This window comes from Polypterus senegalus, chromosome 6, assembly GCF_016835505.1.
Source record: "Polypterus senegalus isolate Bchr_013 chromosome 6, ASM1683550v1, whole genome shotgun sequence".
Classification (NCBI taxonomy): domain Eukaryota; kingdom Metazoa; phylum Chordata; class Cladistia; order Polypteriformes; family Polypteridae; genus Polypterus; species Polypterus senegalus.
The window spans coordinates 164,286,779-164,312,644 of record NC_053159.1 but is presented as its reverse complement, the minus strand read 5'-3'; the positions used below and the strand labels follow the sequence as shown (position 1 = coordinate 164,312,644).

The 25,866-nt window shown below is 39.3% G+C and overlaps 2 protein-coding genes and 1 long non-coding RNA gene across 6 annotated transcripts in view; 2 read left to right on the top strand and 1 right to left on the bottom strand.

Annotated features, from left to right (window-relative positions):
* Positions 1-7,657, top strand: part of itgb6 (integrin, beta 6) — a 112,718-nt gene extending 105,061 nt beyond the window's left edge. For all 3 annotated transcript variants that reach the window (XM_039757477.1, XM_039757475.1, XM_039757476.1), the window contains 2 exons: positions 5,425-5,591; positions 5,686-7,657. In XM_039757477.1, coding sequence (XP_039613411.1) covers positions 5,425-5,591; positions 5,686-5,787 — 269 coding nt within the window. In that variant the 3' untranslated portion in view covers positions 5,788-7,657. The remainder of the gene's footprint in view (positions 1-5,424; positions 5,592-5,685) is intronic.
* On the bottom strand, positions 1,844-14,278 carry LOC120531769. The gene is made up of 3 exons (XR_005634156.1): positions 14,190-14,278; positions 5,672-5,746; positions 1,844-1,877 (listed from the first exon to the last, which is right to left on the bottom strand). It is a non-coding gene; the product is annotated as an uncharacterized LOC120531769 (long non-coding RNA).
* The window catches only part of pla2r1 (phospholipase A2 receptor 1), a 129,482-nt gene continuing 117,451 nt past the window's right edge, over positions 13,836-25,866 (top strand). For both annotated transcript variants that reach the window (XR_005634155.1, XM_039757472.1), the window contains exon 1: positions 13,836-14,367. Coding sequence is in view for 1 of the 2 variants with exons in the window: in XM_039757472.1 (XP_039613406.1) it covers positions 14,211-14,367 (157 nt within the window). In the remaining variant the exon portion in view is untranslated. The remainder of the gene's footprint in view (positions 14,368-25,866) is intronic.

Genomic DNA, 25,866 nt, shown 5'->3' with positions numbered 1-25,866 from the left:
CCTCATTGATCCCGGCCAGTAAAATCGAGCTTAATCCTCTCTAGTGTTTTTCGCCCGAGGTGGGCCTAAGATGTGGCGTCGCCAACTTCGCATACCTCCCGCCGGAAGGTACGCGGAATTAGCAGCAACTTCCGCACCTCGCCCTCATGGGTTGCCACTCGGTACAACAGATCGTTCTCAAGGACAAAGAAGGGCTCACGCGGTGTGGAACCATCCGCTTGTGCGCTGTTAGGCAGAACGACAGCATTCCGCGGCGCGGGAGTCATCATTCCACTGCTCCCTCTTAAAGGAGGCAGGCGTGGACCGGAATTGATGGTCCAGCCCTCCGAGAGGGTCTTGTGGCCTGGGCCCGGGAAGAGTTCCATGGCTAGTCCCTTCCCGGCGGAATCTTCCGGTCGGGTCCGTAGCCACGGAAAGGTCCCCGAGGCACCAGCGCCATTAGGGCCTGCCCTTGTGCACGGCGTGGAGACCGCGGGAGGGGTGCCACTGCCCCTCATAACAAGATCCAACAAGGCCCCGGGAGCGGTGGAGGTCTTACCGCTGATTCTTTTTGACCAGTCTTGTCCCAAAATCACTGGGAAGGGGGGTTCCGGTAGCACTGCGACCGTCATTTGAGTGGGTTCCCCCCTCCAGGTGAGATAACAGCGAGCGGAACGATATGACCTAGTCCCCCATGCACACAAGTGACCAACAAGCGTTGGCTTATCCACTGTCGCGGCAAGACAAAACGGCGAGCTACAATGGTAATGTTGCTGCCGGAATCAAACAAAGCTACCACGGCGTGCCCATTTAACAACACCACTCCGTGTTGGACTCGCCAAGGCATGCGGCGGGGTACAGTACCTCTCCGACGCGTCCAGGTGCAATCCATGGGCTCTGGAGAGATGTTGTGGGGGCAGGTTGGCAGCAGGTGGCCGGTCTCGCCACACTTGTAACAGCGCGGCGGACCCGGCTTCTCTCTGGTTTTCGGTGGGGCTTCCGCAGCACGCCGAGAGGGCTCGGGGGTGGCCGCCCGTCCCTGTCGGTTCCCGCGAGCAGGCCTTTCTGACCCGCCGAGTGGAGGACCGCCAGTTGACGCTCCAGGAACTCCAGGAGGCCTGGCATATCCTTGTAAGCGTGTCCCCGGACATGCTGGGCGGGAACTGGGCAGCGAGTTGACCAGGCCTTCACAGGCCACCTGCTCCACCACTCTCCGAGCTTGGGGTCCTTCTGGCGTAGCCAGCGCCCCATCTTACCCCAGAACTCGAACGCCTGGGCGCGGGCAGGCTTTTCGGGGTCAAAGACCCAGTTCCGCCATTCAGCCGCCTGCTGGCCCGGGGTGATGCCGTAGCGTGCCAGTATTTCCGGTTTGAGGAGGTCGTAATTGGCGGCCTCCTCCTCAGGGAGGTCATAATAGGCCGCAGCGGTCCTTCAGATAGGGCGCCAATATGGACGCCCACTGGCCTTCGTGGCTTCCAGCTCCATGGTGGTGGCGGCTTGCGCCTGCTGCAGAGCCTGGAGTCGGGCGTCAATGTTTTGCAGCACGGTGTTTAGGTCCTGTCCCTCCGTCATATTTCCGGGATCTCCAAATCCTGCCGACTACGCCAGATGTGAAAAGATGACTGGAGACAGTATAAAGTGTTGGGGTTTCCGGCCCCGTATATTCTATAATAAAGCAAAAAATGCAGGTCAAAATCATAAACAGGTTAACAGTTTATAACGCGACGCCGTGTCCTGGCGTCGCGGCCATTTTATTGGGGAGGAGCCGGAAGTGGAGGGATGCTGGGAAGGTCCGTGAGGGAGGATGGGAAGGATGACGTCAGGGCAAGATGGCGGAGGAAGGGCGGAAGTGCCGCACTGCGGTCAAACCCGACTACGGAGGAGGGAGGTCTTTTTTCCTAGAAGGAAGCAGAGGGAGAAAGTTAATACCCCGCCATTCCCTGCCGGCGAATGTTTTCCCAGATGAAACGCGCGTGCGTGACAATATATATATATATATATATATCTCCATCCATCCATCCATTTTCTAACCCGCTGAATCCGAATAGGGTCACGGGGGTCTGCTGGAGCCAATCCCAGCCAACACAGGGCACAAGGCAGGAACCAATCCTGGGTAGGGTGCCAACCCACCGCAGGACACACACAAACACACCCACACTCCAAGCACACACTAGGGCCAATTTAGAATCGCCAATCCACCTAACCTGCATGTCTTTGGATTGTGGGAGGAAACAGGAGTGCCCGGAGGAAACCCACGCAGACACGGGGAGAACATGCAAACTCCACGCAGGGAGGACCCGGGAAGCGAACCCGGGTCTCCTAACTGCGAGGCAGCAGCGCTACCACTGCGCCACCGTGCCGCCCATATATATATATATACTGTATATACTAGCAAAATACCGCACTTCGCAGCAGAGAAGTAGTGTGTTAAAGAAGTTATGAAAAAGAAAAGGAACCATTTTAAAAATAACGTAACATGATTGTCAATGTAATTGTTTTGTCACTGTTATGATTGTTGCTGTCATATATATACACACACACATATAAACATATATACATATACATATATACATATAAACATCTACATATACACATCTATATATATATATATACATATACACATCTACATATATATACATATCTACATATATATATATATCTACATATATATATATATATATATCTATATATATATACTGTATATAGCAAAATCCCACGCACATGCGATGAAGAACTGCTTTTAAATTTTTATTAAGAAGAAAAGAAAACCTTTTTAAACTGAGGGAAAATATACCAATAACTATCTGTTAAGGATCTCTTTGTATACCACGTTGTCAGTTCAGCACTCCAGTTGTAATATGACCAAGCTGTGCACTGAGATTACTTTTGAGAATGCAATGTATAGTTTTGTCCAGGAGAAAAGCAATGTTGCCTCAAATCAATGGCAACCTTTTATTACGATTGTTATAGTTATTGTGTAGCTATTCGAGACTGTTCAGGTACCCATTTCCTTTATTTAATCCGTGGCTTGTACGCTATTTTTTGTTTGTTTATTACAATTATAGATATTTATTGATTCCCTTCTTTAGCTGACTGCCTGCTCATATAAGGCGTTACGCTGTTTTTTTGTGAAGCAGCCTTTACACAGCTTCTACGCTGTTTTATAAACGAACGACATATAAAGCCATCCTTTTTCCTTCCTTTGCCAAGGAAGCTGCCTTTTTATTTAATCCACGGGTTCTCTGCTGTTTTATTGTTAATTTATTACGATTATTATAGTTCTCTTTATATATCACGTTGTCAGTTCAGCACTCCGGTTGTAATATGACGAAGCTGCACAAGCTCACTCTTGAGAATGCAACGTATAGTTGTCCAGGAGAAAAGCAATCTTGCCTGAAATCAATGGCAACCTTTTGTAGGGTCTGTCCCTGAGACTTATTACTTCTCATCGCGAAGCAGAGCCTTACTGGAAATTGGAGGCATCTGAATTGAAATGGGAGATCAGAGGGTGTAACGGGGATGCGAGGAATACATTGAGTGTGGAGAAACTCTAGAGACAGCATGTGTATTAACTTGTGGATTTTTCTGTGAGTATTTGGTGGCAGCGTGACGAAGTTGCTTCCGCAAGACCGCGTTAGCAGTGGAGCTCAGCTCGGAGCATATTGTTTTCCTACCTTGTCAATTGTGTAATGCGTTTTTTGAAGAGGTTTGATGCATGGAAGTGATCACTCGTACTGCGTTCAGTCAGTTCACGTGAGCTGCTCTCTTGTGTGATGTTGCGATGTCCATGGCTTTATTTAATGTTAGCTAAGACCCGGCACTTAAAAGTTTCTCGCTACAGCAATTTTAACTCTGTTACAAAGTGATCCAAAGTCTCGTTTATACCTCGTGTCTTCTCATTAAACTTGTATCTCGCGAATAAAGTATTTGGCGTTTTTCTTCAGCGCTCTTTGGGAGCTCTTCCTTCTTTTCTACGTACTGCGTTCACAGTCATTTCACGTGATTACGTGGGAGGCGTGATTATGTGACACGCAGCTCCGCCCCCCCGGCCATCGAGCTAACGTCCATTACAGGATATGGAGAAAAATAGGTTCCAGTTATGACCATATATATATACATATACATATATATATACACAAACACACACACCCACACAGGGGCGGGCAAAATTAGGTTTACAGTTGTCTGTATGGACATGCAGGTATTGAGTGTCTCACTTTAATACATTTTAAAAATAATAAGAAGACAAATAATAGAAATCTATACTAATAAAAGGCAAAGCCCTCACTGACTCACTCACTCATCACTAATTCTCCAACTTCCCGTGTAGGTAGAATGCTGAAATTTGGCAGGCTCATTCCTTACAGGTTACTTACAAAAGTTACTGAATCCTACTTACGTACATATATATGTCCATAGCCTGCAGCTCAGTCACCGTGTGAGGTGGAGTTGCGTCCCCCATCACCACGCCTCCCACGTAGTTGGCTGCCTGCCTATATTGCATCCCCCATCCCCATGCACCCACGTAATTGACTGCCTGCCCATATAAGGCCGTCCATCAGCAGCAATCCAAGCTGTGAGAAAACAGTAAAAAGGAGGCGTGTCAGACATCGTGGTACATTTTCTGATGCAGCTAGACAGAAACAACTTCATGACGCTGCCGCCAAATACTCGCAGAAAAATCCACAAGTTAATAGACATGCTGTCACTAAATACTCGCAGGCAAATCCACAACTTAATAAAGACGCTGCTGCTAAATACTCGCAGGCAAATACACACGTTAGTACCAGGAATGCCTGTTAAACATCTTAGATTCAGGAGTAGCAATTTAGGTAGTGAAAACTTCGATGAATGAAACCTGTTATCTTTACAACGGTTGACAAACATGGAATGTAACTTGAACACAACACATCCTCCAAATACGAACCTGATTAAAAGAAATAATGATAATCAAATCCTTGATGACAGCAACACTCATAACAGTGACAAAACAATTACATTGACAATCATGTTACATTATTTATAAAATGTTTCCTTTTCTTTTTCATAACTTCTTTAACACATTACTTCTCCACTGCGAAGCGTGGGTATTTTGCTAGTACATAATAAAATAATTAATAATAAAAGAATAAACTCTGTGTTTCACATACTCACAACTGTAAACCTACTTTTGGCCATCTCTCTCTCTCTCTATATATATATATATATATATATATATATATACTGTATATATATAGTATATATATGTATATGCAAATATACTGCATAAAAATTGTCTTAGAGTGAGAACGTCTTTGAATAACTTTATATTTAATATTCAAATGAAATGTATTTAAATTATCCTTAAGTAGCTTGTTAAGACACATTTGCATACTACAAGTACATACAATTACAGAAAAACATTCTGAAAAATATGTTTATATGTTGTTTTCTGTTTCCCTATAGATTGTCCAGAACCTCCAAATATCCCAATGATAATATTAGGAGTCTCTATGTCAATCCTTACAATAGGAATTATTCTTCTAATTATTTGGAAACTTCTTGTATCTGTTCATGATCGCAAAGAAGTAGCTAAATTTGAAGCAGAGAAGGCAAAAGCTAAATGGCAAACGGTATGGTCTGTTTTATTATTATTATTTTGTACATTATTTCATTTATGGATATTTACACTCATTCAGAAATATTTACTTACCATTTTTGCTGCAGGGAACAAATCCACTTTTCAGAAGCTCCACTACTACTTTCAAGAATGTGACCTACAAAAATTCTGGAAAACAGAAAGTTGACATTTGTTCAGATCCTTATTGATGAAATACAGTAAATATTCTGTACAACTAAAGCTGATTGCACTGGACAGGGAAATACATTTTGTATTTCTCTGCAGGCCGTTACTAGTTTAACTAACTTTTTATTTGTGTGGGTGTGTTTATGTATTTGAGTGCAATGTATTTTAAAACATTCAAAATTTTCTGCATGAAAAATATGCAGTAAATGACTGAGTACTGGAAGTAAAGGTGCATTATTAATTACAAGCCTTAGTTAAAATAATACTAAGGATGTAGGGGTTTAATAAAGGTTACTGTTAAAAGTAACTAACACTTGAAACTGTGGTACTGTGCTTATACCATATGTAAATATTTCAAAAATTAAATTTACATCAATACCTTTCACTTCAGGGACTTTATGAAATTCTGTTTTATAAAGTACAAAGTAAACTGAAAAGCTACTGAACAATTATTTTCAGTTTTAAAATTATACAAAAACACTATATATTTTTACCTTGACATGTTTAAAACAAAAATGGTAACTATCCATTTACATTAAGAACATGCTAACCCATAAATACATCTAGAATAAAGTATTTATTTTTATTTAGCGAAGTCAAGATCTATTTTTCTTCTACATGGCTGTTGTGATACTACTGACTAAATGGTAATATGTGAACACTGGATTTTAATTACAAAACAGTTAGTTTATCTTTTTAATACCATTTGTTTCCTGCAAAGCAGGGACACTTTTTAAATAAAATAGCAATAAAAATATATTATATATATATTGTAAATAGAACAGTTTTTTTGTTAAGGCTGTGCCTTACATTGTTCAAAACTAAGTTTTGTAATGTAAATATATTTGTTTTTATAATTGTTTAGATGTGTAAAGTTTGTGATAAACTTTTTATATGTTTTTGCTTGTTTGTTTTATAGAAAGACAAAGTTTAAGTTATGTTTCTTCAGTGTTTTGCATACAATGTTAATTTCACTTTGGGTAAGCCCCTTGTGTACTGTTGCTTCAAGCAAACAGAAATAGTATTGTCCATTTACAAAATAAATGGATTGGCATTTTCTGTGTAGTTTCAGATTTACAAAAAATAAAATGATATGAAAATACATCTACGGAGTTTTTGGAGGAGTCTGGAGCCTTTTTTGTTAATATGTATTTTGTTTAATTGTTTATATATTAATTTTGTATAACTGTCCATTTCCCAAAACCCTTAATGTTACTACTTTGCTTCCAGACACAACAATTTAAGCTGTATAAAAAAGGGAGCCAAACTGCTTGTTCAAACAGAAGGATTAACTTTGTTCATCTTTGTTTCAATAACAAACCTGAACAGGTATTCATGGACAGCCCTTCATTGATTTGCTTTCCTCAATTTGCTTCACAGCAAGTTAGGTGTTTATGATGTATTAGGCTACCTAACTAAAGCAGGATTCTTGATTAGTCATTGACTTTGATTGGCTGCAAGTTAGTTGATATAGATAAATATACAGTTTATATATCAGCCCCCTAGCCAAGGATCTCATAGCCATTTGTTGCTTCAGGAAGTCATAGTCATTAAGTCTCCTGGAAGGAACATTTTGCATGACCTGTAGGACCTCACTGGTCAAAACAGGGGCCAAGATAGTTGCCCAGTCTGTCCTGTCCCAGTGCATCAATGTGGCTTGTGTTCACAACAGAATAGGAAATACCCTGGGTCATCTGAAGGAGCCATCTTTACAAGCACATCTCTGGGATGGATTAGGGCAGCAGAAGCGCTTGCAGGGGCCTAATCTGGATCCAGTGGAAGAGAAATGTTTTGCGGCTGTAAAAGACCCCCCTTCTGGTACTACTTGTGATGTGTGACTCACAGACTTACACAAGAAAGAAGGACTTGAGTCCAGGTTTCCAAAAAAAAAAATCAGCTTTATTGTTATGAAGAGAGGATCAAAGCATTTCTTCAAATGGAAGCTGTCACTCAGGCACATGCTGCATGCAAGTGAACGCAAGGCCAGGTCAGTGGCCAGTTTTAAATGTTCATTGTATCTACCATCTGACGACAGAAGCATTATGCAGGGAATCTGTGAATTTGCAGTTGCACCAGTGATGGACAACCAATCCCTGCCTATATTGTATAAATACAATATACAAACTGTCTTGCTATACCTTTCTTTGCGAAGCGCCATAGGATATTGCTCAGTGCGGCAAGAGTATACAAAATAAAGTTTTCTTTTTTTATCTGGATGCATTACTGTTCCAGGTCAGAGCAGAAATTATTAATAAAATTTAGTTTTCAAAGTAGTATAGTATGTAACAGTGCGGCCTAACATCTTTTGAATACTAGTTTGATTCAGGGCTGGTTGAATCTGCATGTTTATCAGTAAATCTAATTTGGCTTGTGAGCGAGTATTAATGTATAATAATGTAAAATAAACAGAACTGAAATTCAAAATAAACCATAGCGTGGTGCTCACTGGTATAGAAAAAATGTATTGCTTTACTTTTATCATGGTTCGTATTAAGAAATTATCAGTATATAGCTCAGGCTCACATAAACTGAAAACAGTGATCGAAGCAAGTGTACTATTTTGTTCAATGTGTTGCATATCATCTACTCTTAATAAATGTCTTCATTGCCTTCCCTTTTTACTGGCAAAAATTCTGTTGGTGAAACAATCCATATAAGTGCTAATTCTGTATGTTCTGAAGTAAATTGAAAATAAAAAAAATCAGGTTGAAAATCAATTAATAATGCCAATACTTTTGTGGAATGTTGATGCAGAGGGTTTCAATATAAAATTTAACTTGAATAAAGAACTTTTTGTGCAATATATATTTCCAGCTGAAAGCAGCAAATATCTAGTAACAGAAATGAGCCAACCCTGTTAGGTATCTGCAACTGAAATCAATGCAAATACTTTAGATGTGTTATTTTTAAACTCCTTTGAAGAGTAGTTAGGAAAAAATGTACAGATCATTTAATTACTGTTCATCTAAGTAGAACATAAACAGACAGGCATCAAGTCATGTTTGTGACCTTCACTGAGGCCAATTGCTGTTTTGCCAAATCTTGAGGTGGATCCTTTCTTGTTCTTCACCAGAAACTTGACTTTTTGCATTCCAGTATTGCCCTACTTTGATGGGTCTTTCTTTGGCAGGTTCTAAGAATGATTCATCCAACAGTTAACCTCAACCTGGAGAGGATAGCAGATTTTAGGAAAAATAAAGTATCAAAAGTACAGGTAATAGAGGAATGGATTTTAAATAAACATACATCTTTGGACAGAAATTAGTATTCTGAGTCAAGTGTATCCAACTCTTAAGAGCACCTTATTAATAAATTCCATTCTTTGCTTGTTTTACTCATAAACCAAAGCATATAATTGATTTTAAACCATCTGACATTTACCTATCTACCCTGCTTTAAAAATGATATTGTCTTTAGAGAATAAAATGCTACAATATTACAAATAACAGATGAGAAAAAAATGAATGTACTAACAAGTCTAAGGATTAAATAACTTGTTTCCTTAAATATCAAGCACTGGTTTCTTAATTTAGAAAATAGTTGGAGTAAAAACTAGATGCCTCCTCACAGCCCCATCTTGTTTCCAGATTGCATGCCTGAATTTTGTCTGTGTGAAATATACATGTTCTTCCTATATCTGCATGGGTTTATCTCTCATACCCCAAAGATGTGAAAGTTAGGTTGACTGGTAATTCGACGTTGGCCCCTGAATAAATGAGTGCAAATGGGCCATACAATAGATTGGCATACTATTTCAATTTTTTTCCTGTCTTACATCCAGTGTTAAAAGTATGGGCTCCAACTTCACATGAACCTGCTTTGGATGAAATAGATCTGAACTTTTTATACTATGAAAACTAGCATCTATAGTAGCCCTTTTACAAGTCAGTTCAAATAAACTGTTTTGGTTTTGATCTTGATTGGCAAAAAGAAAGATTACATTTTTAGAGGTTGTGGTTCTAAAGTGACTGCAGGGTTTTATACCAACCCATTTATTAAACATCAAGTTTAACTGTCAATGTTACATTGTCACATCACATAGTTATGCCAGTATGTATTTTACTTTAAAAAGAAAATAATGGAAGCCTTCTGGAGTGCAGAATAGATTTGCGTCAACCCATTTTCTTTCATTCTTTCTTTAAAATACCTTCATTATGACATAAAATCACAGATGGAGGCAGCACAGTAGTTAGTGCTGCTTTAACACAAATGGATGAATGTTGAACCACACACCCAGTTGAGCTGTACATAGATACAGTAAAAAAGAGGGATTTAAAAATGGATGTATGGATGGTAGTACTGTATCTGCACCGAATACAGTAAGACATTCAACTAGGAGTTAGGTCTGAGAGTGACTTCAAAGTACGTCTGGAATTCTGCTTCACTCCAACACCAGAGCTGCTTATCCCTGATCAACATATTCTAATAACAAGCCTCCATATGTCATCACACACATTTCATTTACATTTTGTGGCACAATTGTGACTATAGAGTGAACTGGGATGAAAACATAACTGCTCTTATCAAAAAAGTTCAGCAGCATATTCTCTTTCTCTGTCAAGTTAAAATGTTTAACATCTCCCAAATCCGTGCTGGTACAGTTTTATAGAGATGTTATTGAAAGTGTCTTCACTCTCTTTAAAGCAGTCTGGTATGGCAATACATCTGCTCACTTGATAAATAAACTGCAGTGTGTTGTTAGGTCAACAGAAAAGACTAGGAATGAAACTGGACTCCATTGAGGTCCTGTATGTATCAAGTGTCAGAAAACACATCGGAAAAATAAGCAAAGACCACACTCAGCTGACAACCATGTGTTTTGGTTATTACCATCAAAGAAACATTACTGGTCACTAGGACAGACAGACAGACAGACAGACAGACAGACAGACAGACAGATAGACAGATAGATAGATAGATAGATAGATACTTAATTAATCCCAAGGGGAAATTCACATAATCCAGCAGTAGCATACTGATACAAAAAACAATATTAAATTAAAGAGTAATAAAAATGCAGGTAAAAACGGACAATAACTTTAAATAATGTTAGCGTTTACCCCCAGAGCGGAACTGAAGAGTCGCATAGTGTGGGGAGGGGGAACGATCTCCTCAGTCTGTCAGTGGAGCAGGACGGTGACAGCAGTCTGTCGCTGAAGCTGCTCCTCTGTCTGGAGATGATCCTGTTCAGTGGATGCAGTGGATTTTCCATGACTGACAGGAGCCTGCTAAGCTCCCTTCGCTCCGCCACAGATGTTAAACTGTCCAGCTTCATTCCTACAATAGAGCCTGCCTTCCTCACCAGTTTGTCAAGGTGTGAGGCATCCTCCTTCTTTATGCTGCCTCCCCAGCACACCACCACGTAGAAGAGGGCGCTCAGCACAACCGTCTGATAGAACATCTCCACCATCTTATTGCAGATGTTGAAGGACGGCAGCCTTCTAAGGAAGTATATAAAATGTTTATTTTGCGTTTATTTTATAAGGACTTACTTGATATATTACTGGGCAGGAGTGTAATCCTACTTTATTGTTTTATATATCTGTGTTTTGTGCAATATGTTTTTCACTATTAGTGTATTGTAGCACCAGCATGAAGTGATAGAATGGCAATGTCATTTCAGAATGTTATCCTTAAAAAGGACCGTGGCCACAATAAATGGACTTCTGTGTGCAACTCTGCAGGCTTGCAGTTTTAATAGGCATCCCTGCTACTGCTGATAGAATGCCAACTCGTATAGGAGTCTCATTTCTTGAGTAATGCAACCTGTCAGCTCTGTTACATGGCCCCCTCTTTGAAATTGCTGTCTCCAATGACTGCTTCTAACATTTTGCAATGGTGGGGTGGTCTTTATTTCTGCCATGGTGTTGTGGCTGGTGACAAAAGCACATCAGCAGAAGTCTTGTGAGTTTCGGTGCTGGTTGGCCCAGCAGGGATCTTGAGTGTCATGAAGTACAGCAGAGGTGGTAAACGCTAAATTGCTCTACAGTGAGGCTTGAAATGTGTGCACAGAACCTTCTGAGCAAACATCAGGATTTGTCAAAGAAAACTTGATGTGAAAGCTAGTGTATATTTATGTTAACTCTGAACACTGCGAAATGAAGACACACTTGAAAAAGTATGGAAATGCAGCTAAATCATTTAAATGACGACTCATGCATATAATAATTCATATCACCAATTCAATATTATAATGTGTGTTGATGTGACAAAACATATTAAACCTCAAAATTCTCAATTTGATATCAGAGTCTATTCTACTTTTCTTTTAAGAGGGCCAATGCTGCGTATTTGTATTAATGAACTTTTTTGGTTTTTCATCAGTTTATATTGGCTACTTGTTTTCACTTTTCAGGAAACTGGGTGACAGGTCAGGAATATCTTAGCCAAGCTTCACTCCATTGTACCTACTGTGCTGGAAGCCATTAGTGGACTGAAGACACGCTATAACCAGTTTTCGTATGGTGTGGGTGTACATACCTAAAACATATCTTGCTAACATAAAAAAGGAATTTTCAGCAGTGCCTGATTCTCCTAATGTAATTGGATCACATTACTGCTTTCATATCATAATAAGCTCATCTAGCGAAGAATAAAACTTGTTTGTTAACCACAAGCTGGTACGTTCTATTAACAGTACAACAGTATCAAGAGTAATATGTAATACTAAGATGAGACTGACAAACATCATGTGTCCATAGTCTGAGTCAACCCTTGATTTATTTACTTTGAGGCAAATTAGCTTTAGCAGACATGATGGGGGCACTGTACATGTTGGCTGGCCTTTTGGTAACTGGATGAACCCTCAGTTTTTCATATGTTCTGTACTATTCATTGTATCAGCAATTATGCAGTTACATGTGCCAGGTGATAATGACTAACCACTCAGACGCTGGCACCTTATGCCTTTCCGGGACCCCCAGATTGCAGAGGAGAGGCGTCACAATGTTGCTCATGATCTTGCACGCTCAGTCCCAGAGTACAGCCAGATGCTCTTGTATCCAGGTGGCAGGGTCTCGACACATATGGAGGAAGGCTTCTCCACCAACCAATGAATGCCTGCAACATCTTGATTGCATATGCATGAGATTGATTAGCATTGAGAAATGTTCATGAACACACATTTTTACAAGATGACTGCGATTTTCAAAGGTAAATTGTGTAGAAATGAAAAAGAACTTCCTTGAAACATGGAAGAAAATAAAAATATGTTTAAATATTAGTGTCACTATGCAATTGTTAGATCAGTGGGCACAAATGCTCATCTTTCCTATATGCCGCATTGTCTCAGGTTGTGGTTTTGAGTGCTGTTATATATTTGTACTGTATATAATGTTGGACTTTATACTGTGTTAATTATATTTGCCTTGTTTTGTTATCAATGTAACACCAACAGAAACTCCTAGCAACAATGATGCCTGGCAGTAAATAAAGTTCAAGTTCAATTCAGGGCTGAACTTTTCTGGGTGAGAGTCAATCCTAGCAGCATCAGGTGCAAAGATGGTGGGAATAAGCCCTGCATAAGATGCCAGCCCATCCTCAAGAAAACAAGAACATCTCTAAAATTTGAAAGAAAAAAAAAAGTTTAAATATTACAATGTTACAGTGCTGGACAGGGTGACCATTGGACTTAAAATGGTCACTTTACAAAAAGGTGTAATTTTTATTTTCTTGTAACCAATGTTAGATCAGTATGAATTAATCACAAATGCCAATCTTTCCTACTTACCACATTGTCTCAGGTTGTGGTTTTGAGTGTCGTTACATGCTTGCACTGTATATAATGTTGTGATAGTGTCATGCACTTTATAGTGTGTTAATTATATTTGCCTTTGTTTTGTTATGGATGTAACACCAAGAGAAACTCCTAACAACTATGATGCCTGGCAGTAAATAAAGTTCAAGTTCAATTCAGGGCTGAACTTTACTGGGCCAGAGCCTATCCTAGCAGCATCAGGTGCAAAGATGGTGGGAATAAGCCCTGCATAGGATGCCAGTCCATTTTCAAGAAAAGAAGGACGTCCTTAAAATTTGGAAGAAAAAAAAAAACCACATGGTTAAATATTCGGGTGTCACTGTATGAATGGGCCTCAAATGCTCAGTCTTTCCTGCCTACCAGATGCTCTCAGGTGGCAGTTTTGAGCGCACTGCCGCATACCATTGCCACGGCGGAGTTTTAATGTCTTCAAGCTGCTTGCAGAGTCCACTGTTTTTACTCCCCACCAAACTCCGCCCCAGCAGCAGCTGGAGAAGGGCGCCAAGAAACCAAAGATTTTTTGGTAAAGTGTTTGGATTTACACTCCCCAGTCGGGTTGGGGGGGAGTTGTGACGCTGCAAGCTCAAAATGGCAAACAAATAAAACCCAACCCCCTTTTTTTAAAAAAAACAAGACGGATACCCAACTTTGAACTGTGATTACAATTACCGATTTTTTTGGGGTTGCGAAATGAAGGACTCCTCGAGAATGTGTCCAAATCTACTCGTGCGGGCCACACTCTGCACGCAGCTGTTGCTCCTATCCCTGCTGCTGCACGTGAGGAGCGGTGACCCCGTGACCGCCGAAGACGCCGTTCTGGACGCCGATCAGCTGTCCCGGTTTTACCGTAAGTCGAGGCGGCCTGGGCGAATGCGCGCTTTTGATCAAGAAGTGCAGGAGGGGTGGGTGTTAGGGACGCAATAACGTGCGCCATGCCCGAGAGTCATCGCCTTCAGCTGAGCCGGCTGGGCTTGGCAGACTTTTTTTTTTATTTCTTTCTTAAGCAGCTTCAGCACACAAGTACAAGTTGCAGCTTGCCTGCTTTTCAGACAGTCGGAGTCGGTACGCTACGCACGCCGCCGGCGTTACGTGCATAAGAGCCATCGTCCGCACGCAGGCAAACCAAGGTCTGAACCCCAATGGATTTACTGTATCTAATAAAAACGAGGGTAAGCCTCAGCATTTCAAATCCAATGGAAAACCAAAAGAAAACGTGATTTAGTAAGACAACAAAATGAACAGTCCTCCCAGGCTCCGCAGTGTGTCAAAGCATATCAACATTAGCAATTTGGGGCCCGCAAAACGGTGACAGGCCTCCAAGTGAGCAGCAGAGCAGGAGTACTGTACATGATTCGGGAGCTTTCAAGCAACACTCTTTTTAAAAGCAACCAGAGCCTTCTTTCTATTACTTGGTTTAATCAGCCTTGCGTTTCAGCATCACTTGGGCAGTTTCAAAATGACCCATCGGTGAGAAGCAGTCGATCAATCATTGGTTTATATAGTGCCATTAAGTTTGTCAATTTTGGGACACATGGCATCAAGAGTCTGGCATCCAGTGTTCTGATTCCAAGTCGGGGTCTTTTCTGCATGTTCTCCCCATCATTTTACAACCACATTCTTTAAAGTGTGGGGGTGGCGATTAGGGCTGCATGTTTTGTGGTCCAACTCAGCTTAATAAGAAGTCAGTTATTACTAAGCTTGTATTGCTCACAAAAACATTTATAGGTCAGTGGAATGGTGAGGATGCAAGGAGTAGAGTTGGTGAAGGTGGATGAGTTTAAATACTTGGGATTAACAGTACAGAGTAATGGGGATTGTGGAAGAGAGGTGAAAAGGAGAGTGCAGGCAGGGTGGAATGGGTGGAGAAGAGTGTCAGGAGTAATTTGTGACAGACAGATATCGGCAAGAGTGAAAGGGAAGGTTTACAGGACAGTAGTTAGACCAGCTATGTTATATGGGTTAGAGACGGTGGCACTGACCAGAAAGCAGGAGACAGAGTCGGAGGTTGCAGAGTTAAAGATGCTAAGATTTGCATTGGGTTGTGACAAGGATGGACAGGATTAGAAATGAGGACATTAGAGGGTCAGCTCAAGTTGGATGGTTGGGAGACAAAGTCAGAGAGGCGAGATGCTGTTGGTTTGGACATGTGTAGATGAGAGATGCTGAGTATAATGGAAGAAAGGATGTTAAGGATAGAGCTGCCAGGTGAGAGATAAAGAGGAAGGCCTAAGAGAAGTTTTATGGATGTGTTGAGAGAGGACATGCAGGTGATGGGAGTAACAGAGCAAGATGTAGAGGACAGAAAGATATGGAAGAAGATGATCCGCTGTGGCGACCCTTAACGGGAGCAGATGAAAGAAGAAGATGCTTCATTTTAGTTGTCTCGCTTGTTAAGATTCCTCACCCTTAATTGTGCATTTTACTCTTAGAACAGCTGCATTCACTTTTTTTAATCGAAAATGACAAAGCAGGTATCCATATAACTTGTTTCTGTTTACACCAGTGTACACTCACTATCTGATTTATTCAAATGCTTGGAAGTAACTGGAGAGAAAAAAAGTTCAACTTTAACTTGGAACTCTCAATTTCCTACCTCGGGCTCAGAAAATGCAAAAAATACACCCCACCCAAGCCTGGGCCTGGTCTGTCAAGTCAAAGTTTGTCCAACTTCAGATTATGACCGCAATCCAAAATGGCAGCAGAAACTGCAAACAGTAAGTGTAGTTACACTTTATAGGTTTAATTTGTTTATTACAAGAATTTACTTTAAATCAACCCCCCTCCATTCATAATACTGAATATTGAGAAGGTGAACATTAGCATTACTGGCACAATCAGTAACTGGCTAGGCTAACCAATGTTAGCGTACAGTATATGCATTACCCTTCATATGTTGCACTCAGTTGTTCTTCAATTACATCTTCCAAGTAGAATTAGAGCTGGGCGGTATGACCAAAATTCTATATCATGGTATTTTTTAAAATTGTACTGGTTTCACGGTATTCAACGGTATTATTTTTCCATGCATGAGTTAACAACATTTTCCACTGCTATTACTGCAGTAGACTGGCTAAGAATAACCTATTCCACTGTCATGAGCATTGTACATTGTACAAAAAAAACATTTTAATGTGCACACAAGTATTAATACAGGTTTGCATGGCCTCATAAGGTGATAGTTTTCAAGAAGTGGGGCACTAAAGAGGCACTAATGAAGAGAAGGAATCACATTGCATGACAGTTGCAGTCAAAATAAAGAACCTTTTTATTGAACAAATTTTGCAAGGACTTAAACTAAAACTTTGACAACATATTGTCAACCATCCAAAGAGGCATTTAGACTTACTAAAATATCCAGAGGTGCTTGTCAAAAGTTGAATTGCACTGAACATGTCTTAGAAAAGAAATAAATCTTCTTATATAATACGCTACTGTGGCTGTTTGTCTGTCCAGGATTTTAAATCACCTGTAGCTCGCAACCCGTTTCATCTATTGAGTTGAAATTTGGTACACATATACTACGTGACGTCTACTGTCCGCTTTCGGGGTGATGATTTTTATTACTCTTTTTGTTTTTATTTTATTATAGAATTAACTCTCGGCAGTGCGCAACAGGGTAGCCGTGCGGCGCATGCGTATGGGCGCCGTTCTCATTCCCTACCACTTTCGCTAATCACTCTTGAGGCAGATTGAAGACTAGCTTAAGTGAAAAATTAAAGAAAATGAACTAAGTAATTGCAACACAAAAACTAATTTAATCAGTTTTACCGCAAAAAGTTGCCGACAAATGAAGAGAAGTAGCGGGCCGCTAGGGTGGAGAAAAGAAGAGCTGCTCAGGAAGCAGCAAGCGTGTCAACCTCTGAGCAAACAAATGCTAACCGTACAGAGAAAGAGGATGAAAACTAGGAATGCTCAAGTCAAGTGTATTCACTGCACGTTATCTTGCAGTACGCCGTTGCTGGTAGTAAATATTTTTTGTAAACCAACTACAATTTCTGTTAATGTTAACAATCTCTGTCCACTGACACGTTAAAGTGACTTTTTAAACAACTTTGCCATCATTAAACTGCATAATATTTAATCTAATAAATAATAACAATAAAATAAATAATAGTGCAACTTCCAGTAATAATACTATTACTTCAAAACACGATTGCACGACCGCGGGGAGTTGAGGTGATTGGGGCGAGTCGCACTCGATTGTTTTCTATTGCTTCATCGGCTTACTGCAGCATGTGAATAAGGCGCTGTGCCCACAGAGATGTATTTTTATGGGCTGGCAGGATAGAGGGAAGCAAAAAAGAAAAGATAGGACACAAGGAGGTTAAAGAAGGGAAAAGGCAATCATGGGAGACGATTCAGACACCAGGAAGGAGAAGCAAAATGTAAGACCTCCCAATGGATCTGAGGAGCGACTGAGTGAGTGCGAAGGAAGGTGGGAGGTGTGCCGACCTCGGATGGTCTGGCTGCGCAGTGTGGCTAGCCAAGACAGGAGATGGCAGAAAGCAGTTTGTGCTGCAAAGGCTTCGCCAGCAACGCCCATAAAGGGTGAGCCGTGGAGACAGAAGGTGGTGTGCTGCGATCGGATGAGGAGAGAGACTGCATTTTAACCTCTATTTTAACGGATTTATTTATCATGGATTTTATCCCCACATTTCACTGGTTTTATGGATTTGCTATTTATTTGGGTACTATATTTTTCTGAACACTGCACAATGGACACTTTTGGTTTTACTTTTGACTGTTTTTAACAAAAGCACTTGAGCACTTTCCACCATCCCCTGTTTTCAATGAGATTTCTCAGCTCATAACTATCGACGTTGTTGGTTCAACAGACACCTATGTGGGAAGAGGGAGTCTGTAGGGGACCGGCATCGTCACACTATTACACAGTAACCAGGTACATTACACAGTATTGAAAAAAAAAATAAAACAAGTACAACTTGGCTTGCAGTATTATCCAGTAGTATAGAAACAGTATTCACACATTTGAACATAATGGTCCATATCCTAACTTTTAAAACCAAAGTATCTTCAGACGACAGACACATCTTTTTTCGTCAAAAGTTCTTCTGTGTCATCATGTTCAATTTTATCGTCTGCTAAAGCTTCGGAATGTTCTCTGTCCATTTTCACAACTCAATTCCCCCGCTAACGCATGTACTCTGTTGCTTGCCTGTTTAGCAGTGCAGCAGTGAAAAAGGTCCCCCCTTAAACAGTGTCCCGCTGCGCCTCATTCCGAATGTTGTTTAGGCTGTTTAAACCTGTGTTCCGGTATAAGAAAAATCCATATCATAACAAAATAAAAACGTTTTTTGGTACGAACCGGTATACCGCCCAGCACTAGAAATAGTACTGTTTATTGTGGGCAAAAGCATAAAAATCATTTTTTGACATGACAACATACTTTTTGCACCTTTCTTGCTCATTTGTTTCTTCTTCGATCCAGACTATAGAACTATTAGTTGATGTTTATTGCCAAAACACTGCCTTTCATGGAAGCATTCTTGTTTACTTTCCCAATTAGGTAGCATGGCAGAGTGCCGGCAAGTGGAAGGTTACTGGTTACAATCCAGTAAATGCCAGAAGTGACTCTAGTCTTTTGGGCCCTTAACCTGCAATTGTTTCTTCCTGGGTTTGATGTTAACCTGCATCCAGCCCTGCAAGCAGGTCCTCCAACTTGCATGGAAAACATGGGGGTTGGTGGCAGGATTGACTCTCTAGCCACTTTAAAAAACCTCAAACTGTTCCAGTCACTCTGTTTCTCTCTCAGATAGCAGAGTTTGCAAATGACGAAATTACTCAACTGTATGATGAATGCAGCAAAATTCAATCAATTCAATCAGGCTTCAGATCACTTGGATGATATCCTTAGAAGTAAAAAAAAATCTTTGATGTAAGAATGACCTGATATTGCAGAGTTAAAACAGCAATAAGCCATGAAATCAAGTAGCATTTGTTATTGGCAAAGATTGGCTTCTAATTAAGCAACTGAGCTGGAACAAAAACCTGCAGCCATTGCTGTCCTCCAGGACCAGCATTGGTCATTAGGGGTTCTTAAGTTCAGTCCTGCGGACACTCTGTGACTGCAGCTTTTTGTTCCAACTTATTACAAGTTTTAATTGGACTCCTCTATGTTTTTTTAATCCATTCAGAAATTACAACCTGGTTATGCTAGTTTTACTGAATGAAGCAGAAATTGTATATGTGTTGGGTGGGTAAGAATTAATTCTTTTTCCTTTTACATACTTTTTATTTATTTTCAATGTTCTTATTGTTTTTTCAATTGTTTACACATAAGTACACAAGTGGGAAAAACTGATGTAGTTCCTCCTTTCAGATTCATTTGTGCTGGTGTCTGCTCTGCTCATCATTAATTGTAGGTATTCAGATACAATTAAGAAAAAAACTAATAAATAAGAAAACAAAGTAAGCATTTAAATATACAGAAAAACTACAGCTATGTCTAAATTTCCTATATATGTAAAGCAGACACTACTGTACATTTCTAAATGCAAAATAAATGGAAAAAAACAGGTCAGCTGTTTAAACATTTAAATTAATTAAAGGTGAAAATGATGGACTGATTAAGAACGTTGTTCAGAACAAAAACCTGAAGCAACCGGGGGCCCACAGGGCAGTCAATGAAAATCCTTAAGTCCACAGAGGATATACTTTCTTAATTACAGTAGTAACAAATTACTGCTGCTAATGAAACATACTTCTTTTGCCTTATTTATAATTGATTTGCTTAATTGTTTTTTTCTCAACTGGCAGCCAAACAATAAAGGTATACATGGCAAGCCTATAGATGTCCAGTAAATTCCAAGGTCTCAAACACTCCAGCAGGGCAACTGTTTTCACCTCAAGCATTCTTCTGTTTACTATAAAACCCATTAGGCAGGTCTTTAAAGAAACCTCATTAGTTCTACTAATGAAACATGCAGACATCCAGTCGCATGCATTTCTCTGTCTTTTCATTCTTGCATTCTGTATCCTGTAGTTGACGCACATCAGGTGTTGCTGCTTTTCTTCTTATTATGGTGATCTTCATCACATCATCGGCCTGTGCGATTTGCTTGATATTCAGTAGATGTTGCTGGTCTTTTTTTCTTTCCTCCATGTCAATTTGTTTGCAGATCAGTTTGTAGTAAGAAACCCACAAGTTCAGGTCATTTTGCTGATATTGCCACTACTTCAGTCTTGTAAATTTCCAAAATGGATCAGGTCATAAGCATTCAATCAAGACCAAGATCAAGTTTGATACCCCAGTTGCTCACAAGTAAATCATGTGGCAGATGGACACACCTTAGCATTTTATATATATATATATATATATATATATATATATATATATATATATATATATATATTTAGTTTGTTAATGCTTTAATTCTGTCACAATGGTGATTTCCAGCATTTTTTTCTGATATAACCAAACACAAATTTGTGAACCAGAGCACATCAATACTTCTGAGACTCACTTTTTTTCTGTACAGACGTTGTACAGTGGCTATAAAAGCATAAATGGGATTATGTTAGTCTGGTCATCTGTTAACTCTTTTGACTACTGGCTAAAGAAAAATGAAAGAATTAATAAGAATTTAATCAACAATGTTCCATTTGTATTAGGAATTAGTTGTTAATTATGAAAATGTCTGGAACAAACACTTGCAGCCTCTACGTCCATCCAGGAACTGAGATTGACACCCCTGCTTTAAAGACATGCAGTTTGGGTTAATTGGTTTTTCCAATTGGTGCATTGCGGGATCTGTGATGGACTGGCACCCTGTCCAGTGCAATTTATTTGCTTTGAGCTCTTTGCATTTTTCTGACATTTTCATATGCAAGGAAGTGGATAACCTCCCAACAGTAACAGGGACTACTAAAGAGTTACTTAATGATTTGGACATTGTAGAGGAGGATGTACTGTTTTGATTAAACAGATTGAAATCTAACAAATCACCAGGACAACATAACATTTGTCCTTGAGTGGTTAAGGGGGTTTGTGAGTGCATATATAAACTCTTGCCGCATAATTTTCAAAAGTCACTGCGTACTAAGGAAATTACTGAGGACTAGAAAATAGCAAATATTATTTAGTTATATAAAAAGGAAGATCAGGCAGATTGAAGTAACTATAGGCCAGTAAAATAACACATGCCACAGGTAAGTTAATAGAAGGATTTATTAAGGAGGAGATGGAGTAGCACATGGCAAGAGCAGGAGTTTTAGGGAACAGTCAGCTTAGGTCATAATGGGAGAGGTGTTTTACAAATATGCTGGAATTCTTTTAGGAAGCAACAAATAGGTACAATCAGAGAGAAGTACATATGGTGTTATTTATCTTGATTTTCAGAAAGCATTTGATAAGGTCCAACATGAGAGTTTGGAGAGTTTAAACTAAAAGAAAGGGCAGTTCAAGGTGTAGTGCATAGATGGGTGGAAATCTGGCTAAAACATAAAAAGTTATAGTGTGCAGAAGCTTAATAGAATTGGGTGCACTTTAGAGTGGTGTCCCTCAGGGTTCAGAGCTGGGGCTGTGCTATTTTTAATATACATAAATGATTTAGATAACTATATAAACAACAAGCTGGTTAAGTTTGCAGATGATACCAAACTAGGTGGATTGGCAGATAATCTAGAATCCATTAAGTCATTACTTGGGCAGAATACAGGCTTGGGCAGATTTGTGGCAGAAGAAATTTAATGTAAGTAAATGTAGGGTATTGCATGTAAACATGTAAATTTGGAAGTAAATGGAATGGAAGTAAACATGTTAAATTTGAATACACAATGGGAAGTCTGAAAATTGAAAGTACACCTTATGAGAAGGATCTAATTCTCATAATGGACTTATCACTATAAACTTCCAGACAGTGTACAAAAGCCATAAAGATGGATTACCAAATGTTTGGTTATATAGAGCAATGTATATATAGTACAAGTCAAAGGAGGTTATGCTTAAGCTTTATAATGCTATAGTGAGCCCACATCTGGAGTACTGTTCAGATTTGGCATCTGGGCTATTAAAAACACATAACAGCTCTATAAAAAGTCCAGAGAAGAGCAGCTAGGCTGATCCAGAACTGCAAGGTATGAGTTATGAGAAAAGATTAAAAGAGTTGAACCTTTTCCAGATTAAGCAAACTGCGATTAAGAGGTGACATGATTGAAGTTTTTAAAATTCTGAAAGGAATTAGTACAGTGGATCTTGGCTTTTACTTCAAAAAGTGTTCAGTAAGAATACAGGGGCACAGTTGGAAACCTTTTAAGGGTAAATTTCACACAAACATTAGGAAGTTTTCTTTACACAGAGAGCAGTGTGAAGTAAGGGAAAACAACACCTTTTATTGACTAACTAAAAAGATTACAATATGCAAGCTTTCGAGGCAACTCAGGCCACTTCTTCAGGCAAGATGTATTACATACTTTTATGAGAAATGAGAAATGAAGAGAGTCTTTGAGTCTTTAAGTAAGATTTGAAAGAGTCCGCCGATGGATATTCCTAAACAGATATAGGTAGAGTTTCAGAGAGTTTCAGAATGTAGGAGATATAAACATGAAAATGCACTGATCGGGGCAACAATGCAGGTGTTGAAATTTGTGAGAAAAATGACTCATGTTAACTATGTCCTGAAACAAACCTTGTTAAGAATGTTCTGTTTGTTGAAAATTGTGTACAAGCATTTTGGCTAGTCATCTAAGTCCATTTTTTTTTATTTTTCTTAATTCCTCGCCTATAGGCACAAGCTCTGTTCAACAAAGAACTATATAAGCGGTTAGAAAATGGATAGGATAGTGGTTTCAGCATGTACCCTCCCGACTTCACTGTGCAGTGATTTGTTATTTCATAGACAGGCTATCCTGGACACTTAGCAGTCACTTCAATGTGTGGCTCCAACCTATTACTTAATTAGACACCAGCTTGTTTTGGTTTTTTTTTGTTTTTAAAACATCACGTGTATTTAGATAATTTGTAATTTGTACCAGTTTTCAGTGTACAATTCTAGAAATTCCTTCTGGCCTATAATTTACTTATACCTGAATATCAACAAAGTAAAATTTAGAGGCTAGGACCCCCACCCACTTATTTTGGATATTAAAATTAGCTATTTAATATAAACACATACAGTACAACATGTGAAAATGGTTATAATTTAACTGACTAGCATCAATCTCCCTTGTTATTTTTAATTAAAGAAACATAAAGCACTTCAAATCCATGAAATAAAATAATTAAAATGAAGCAAAAAGTAGAAAATAAACAGACTTCTTTGCATGTAGTCATTGTAGCACTGACCATTTTCCTGAAGTTCAAAGAAAATTCAAAGTCAGTTTAGTGTTCATTTCAAAGATAATAGGCAGAGGGCTAGAGTAAGCCATCTCCTTAAGTGACGAGTATAGCTAACAACAAGCTAGACATTAATGGAAAAAACTGGTTAAAAGAAAACGTTTGAAACTACTGTGACCATCCAGGACCAGAACTGTCAATTAAAAGGATTCAGAGTAATCAGTCGAGAAAAACTGGCAATAGAAGAGCACCCTCATCTCAACTCTTTTACATGGTGTGTAAAAAAATCGATTAGTTTTGAGAAATCATTATAGCAGTAAAGTATAATGAATATAGTACTTCTGGAGGAAAAGTACATATAAGTTAAAGTTTTGCTTATTCATTGCAGATAACCTGGCTTTTAATAAGATGAAAGTAACAGATCAAGTAAGGAAGACACATCTCTATGTACCAAATGCAAGAGGATCAAGGCCAGCAATGCACATATACATTGCTAATTTGACCAGTTCATTGTACAGTATGTAGACTCTGAACGGCAAGCAGTTTAACAGTACCAGTCAGATTAAGAAATTCTAATTTAGAATCATTTCAAACATAATCATGTAGCCACTATGGATGTACACATGGCCTAAAAATAAGTATCCTTGTAGCAGAGTTTATTTATTTTTTCCTTTTATGGCATATTGATTAGGACTGATGTCCTATAACTCCATGTTCGCTTTCTAGCCCGGTTACAGGTTGTGTTTGGTTTGCTTTAATTTCTGTTCAACTCTGCTCTGTCATGGTCAGACAGACAAGCCTCTCTTCTGTTTGTGCAGTCCAAAACACCCATGTTCCCTCTTCCTGTGGGACTGCATTCCATGCATTGGACTTACAGGTGAGCGTTCATTGGTCGTCAGCTGGTATGTACACCGACACACACCAGACTACTCCTCCAACTTAAGAGAAAATCAAATCCGGAGGCTATGTGTACCTAATAAATTGTCAACTCAATTTTTATCATATAAGAGTTAAGAAACAAATCTGTTGCATTGTGTGGTGTAGTAACATCACTGCCAATTTTTTTTAAAAGAGTGAGCTTCCTAATCTGTGAAAATATTTCTTTTGTTCAGTGGGTGAAGTTTGTTTTCTAGTTTAATGCATAGTTGGGCTGATTAGGGAAACCTCTTGCTGTGGGCACACCTGTTACAGAAATGTCAGTAGTGATAAAGACCTTCGCTATGAATGTAGATTGTAAATAAGAGAGTTAAAAAGTAAACCTGTTGCATTAAGTAGTGCATTGATGTCATTGCTCTCCCCTAAAGCCGAGTGACTGTAGCTGAATAAGTAACAAGAATGTTCTTGAGCTCAACTAGCCAACATAATGTACGTACTTATTTTAATGTTAGGTTCGAGGTCTGGAAAATATGACAATATGTCATGGAAGTGATTGTTAAAATATTGTTTACTGTATACATTCAGCTGCCTATTGTCATCTTTCTCATCATAATATATTATTTTAAATATTCATTTTTTTTAGCATTTTTGTTACATTTATCCCTAAGTACATGCTATGCATTATTTTAATGATTTTACTTACTTAATTATAATCTTACATGAACTTGAGCACTGCTATAGCAATAGAGTTCACAGAGGGCAAAGGTGACTTTGTTTTATTTTGGCATGCAAATTTATATTTCATCTGTCACATGCGCATCTGAATTGGCTTTTTGATTCAGTTAAATCTGCATCCCGCTCACAAACCAATGAAAGCAACTTGCAATACATAATGAAAGCAAGTGTTAAGAAAGCCTAAATGTCAGAATTGGTTTTACTTTCACAATATTATAGTGGAATGGCTACACAAATTCTCTTGGTCAGCATTACAAGAGCATTTTACAGTCACTACAACAACAACCAACAAATGGAATAGCAGCACCCAAGCAGAGTGGTACTTAGTTTTCTTTGTCTGAAAAGGATGCACCATTGCCTTAAGAGACCTCAAGACCCTCAGTTTACACTCAATGAAAGAGACCTTGACCTACTTTTCATACAAAAAGGTATTGGTGTGCT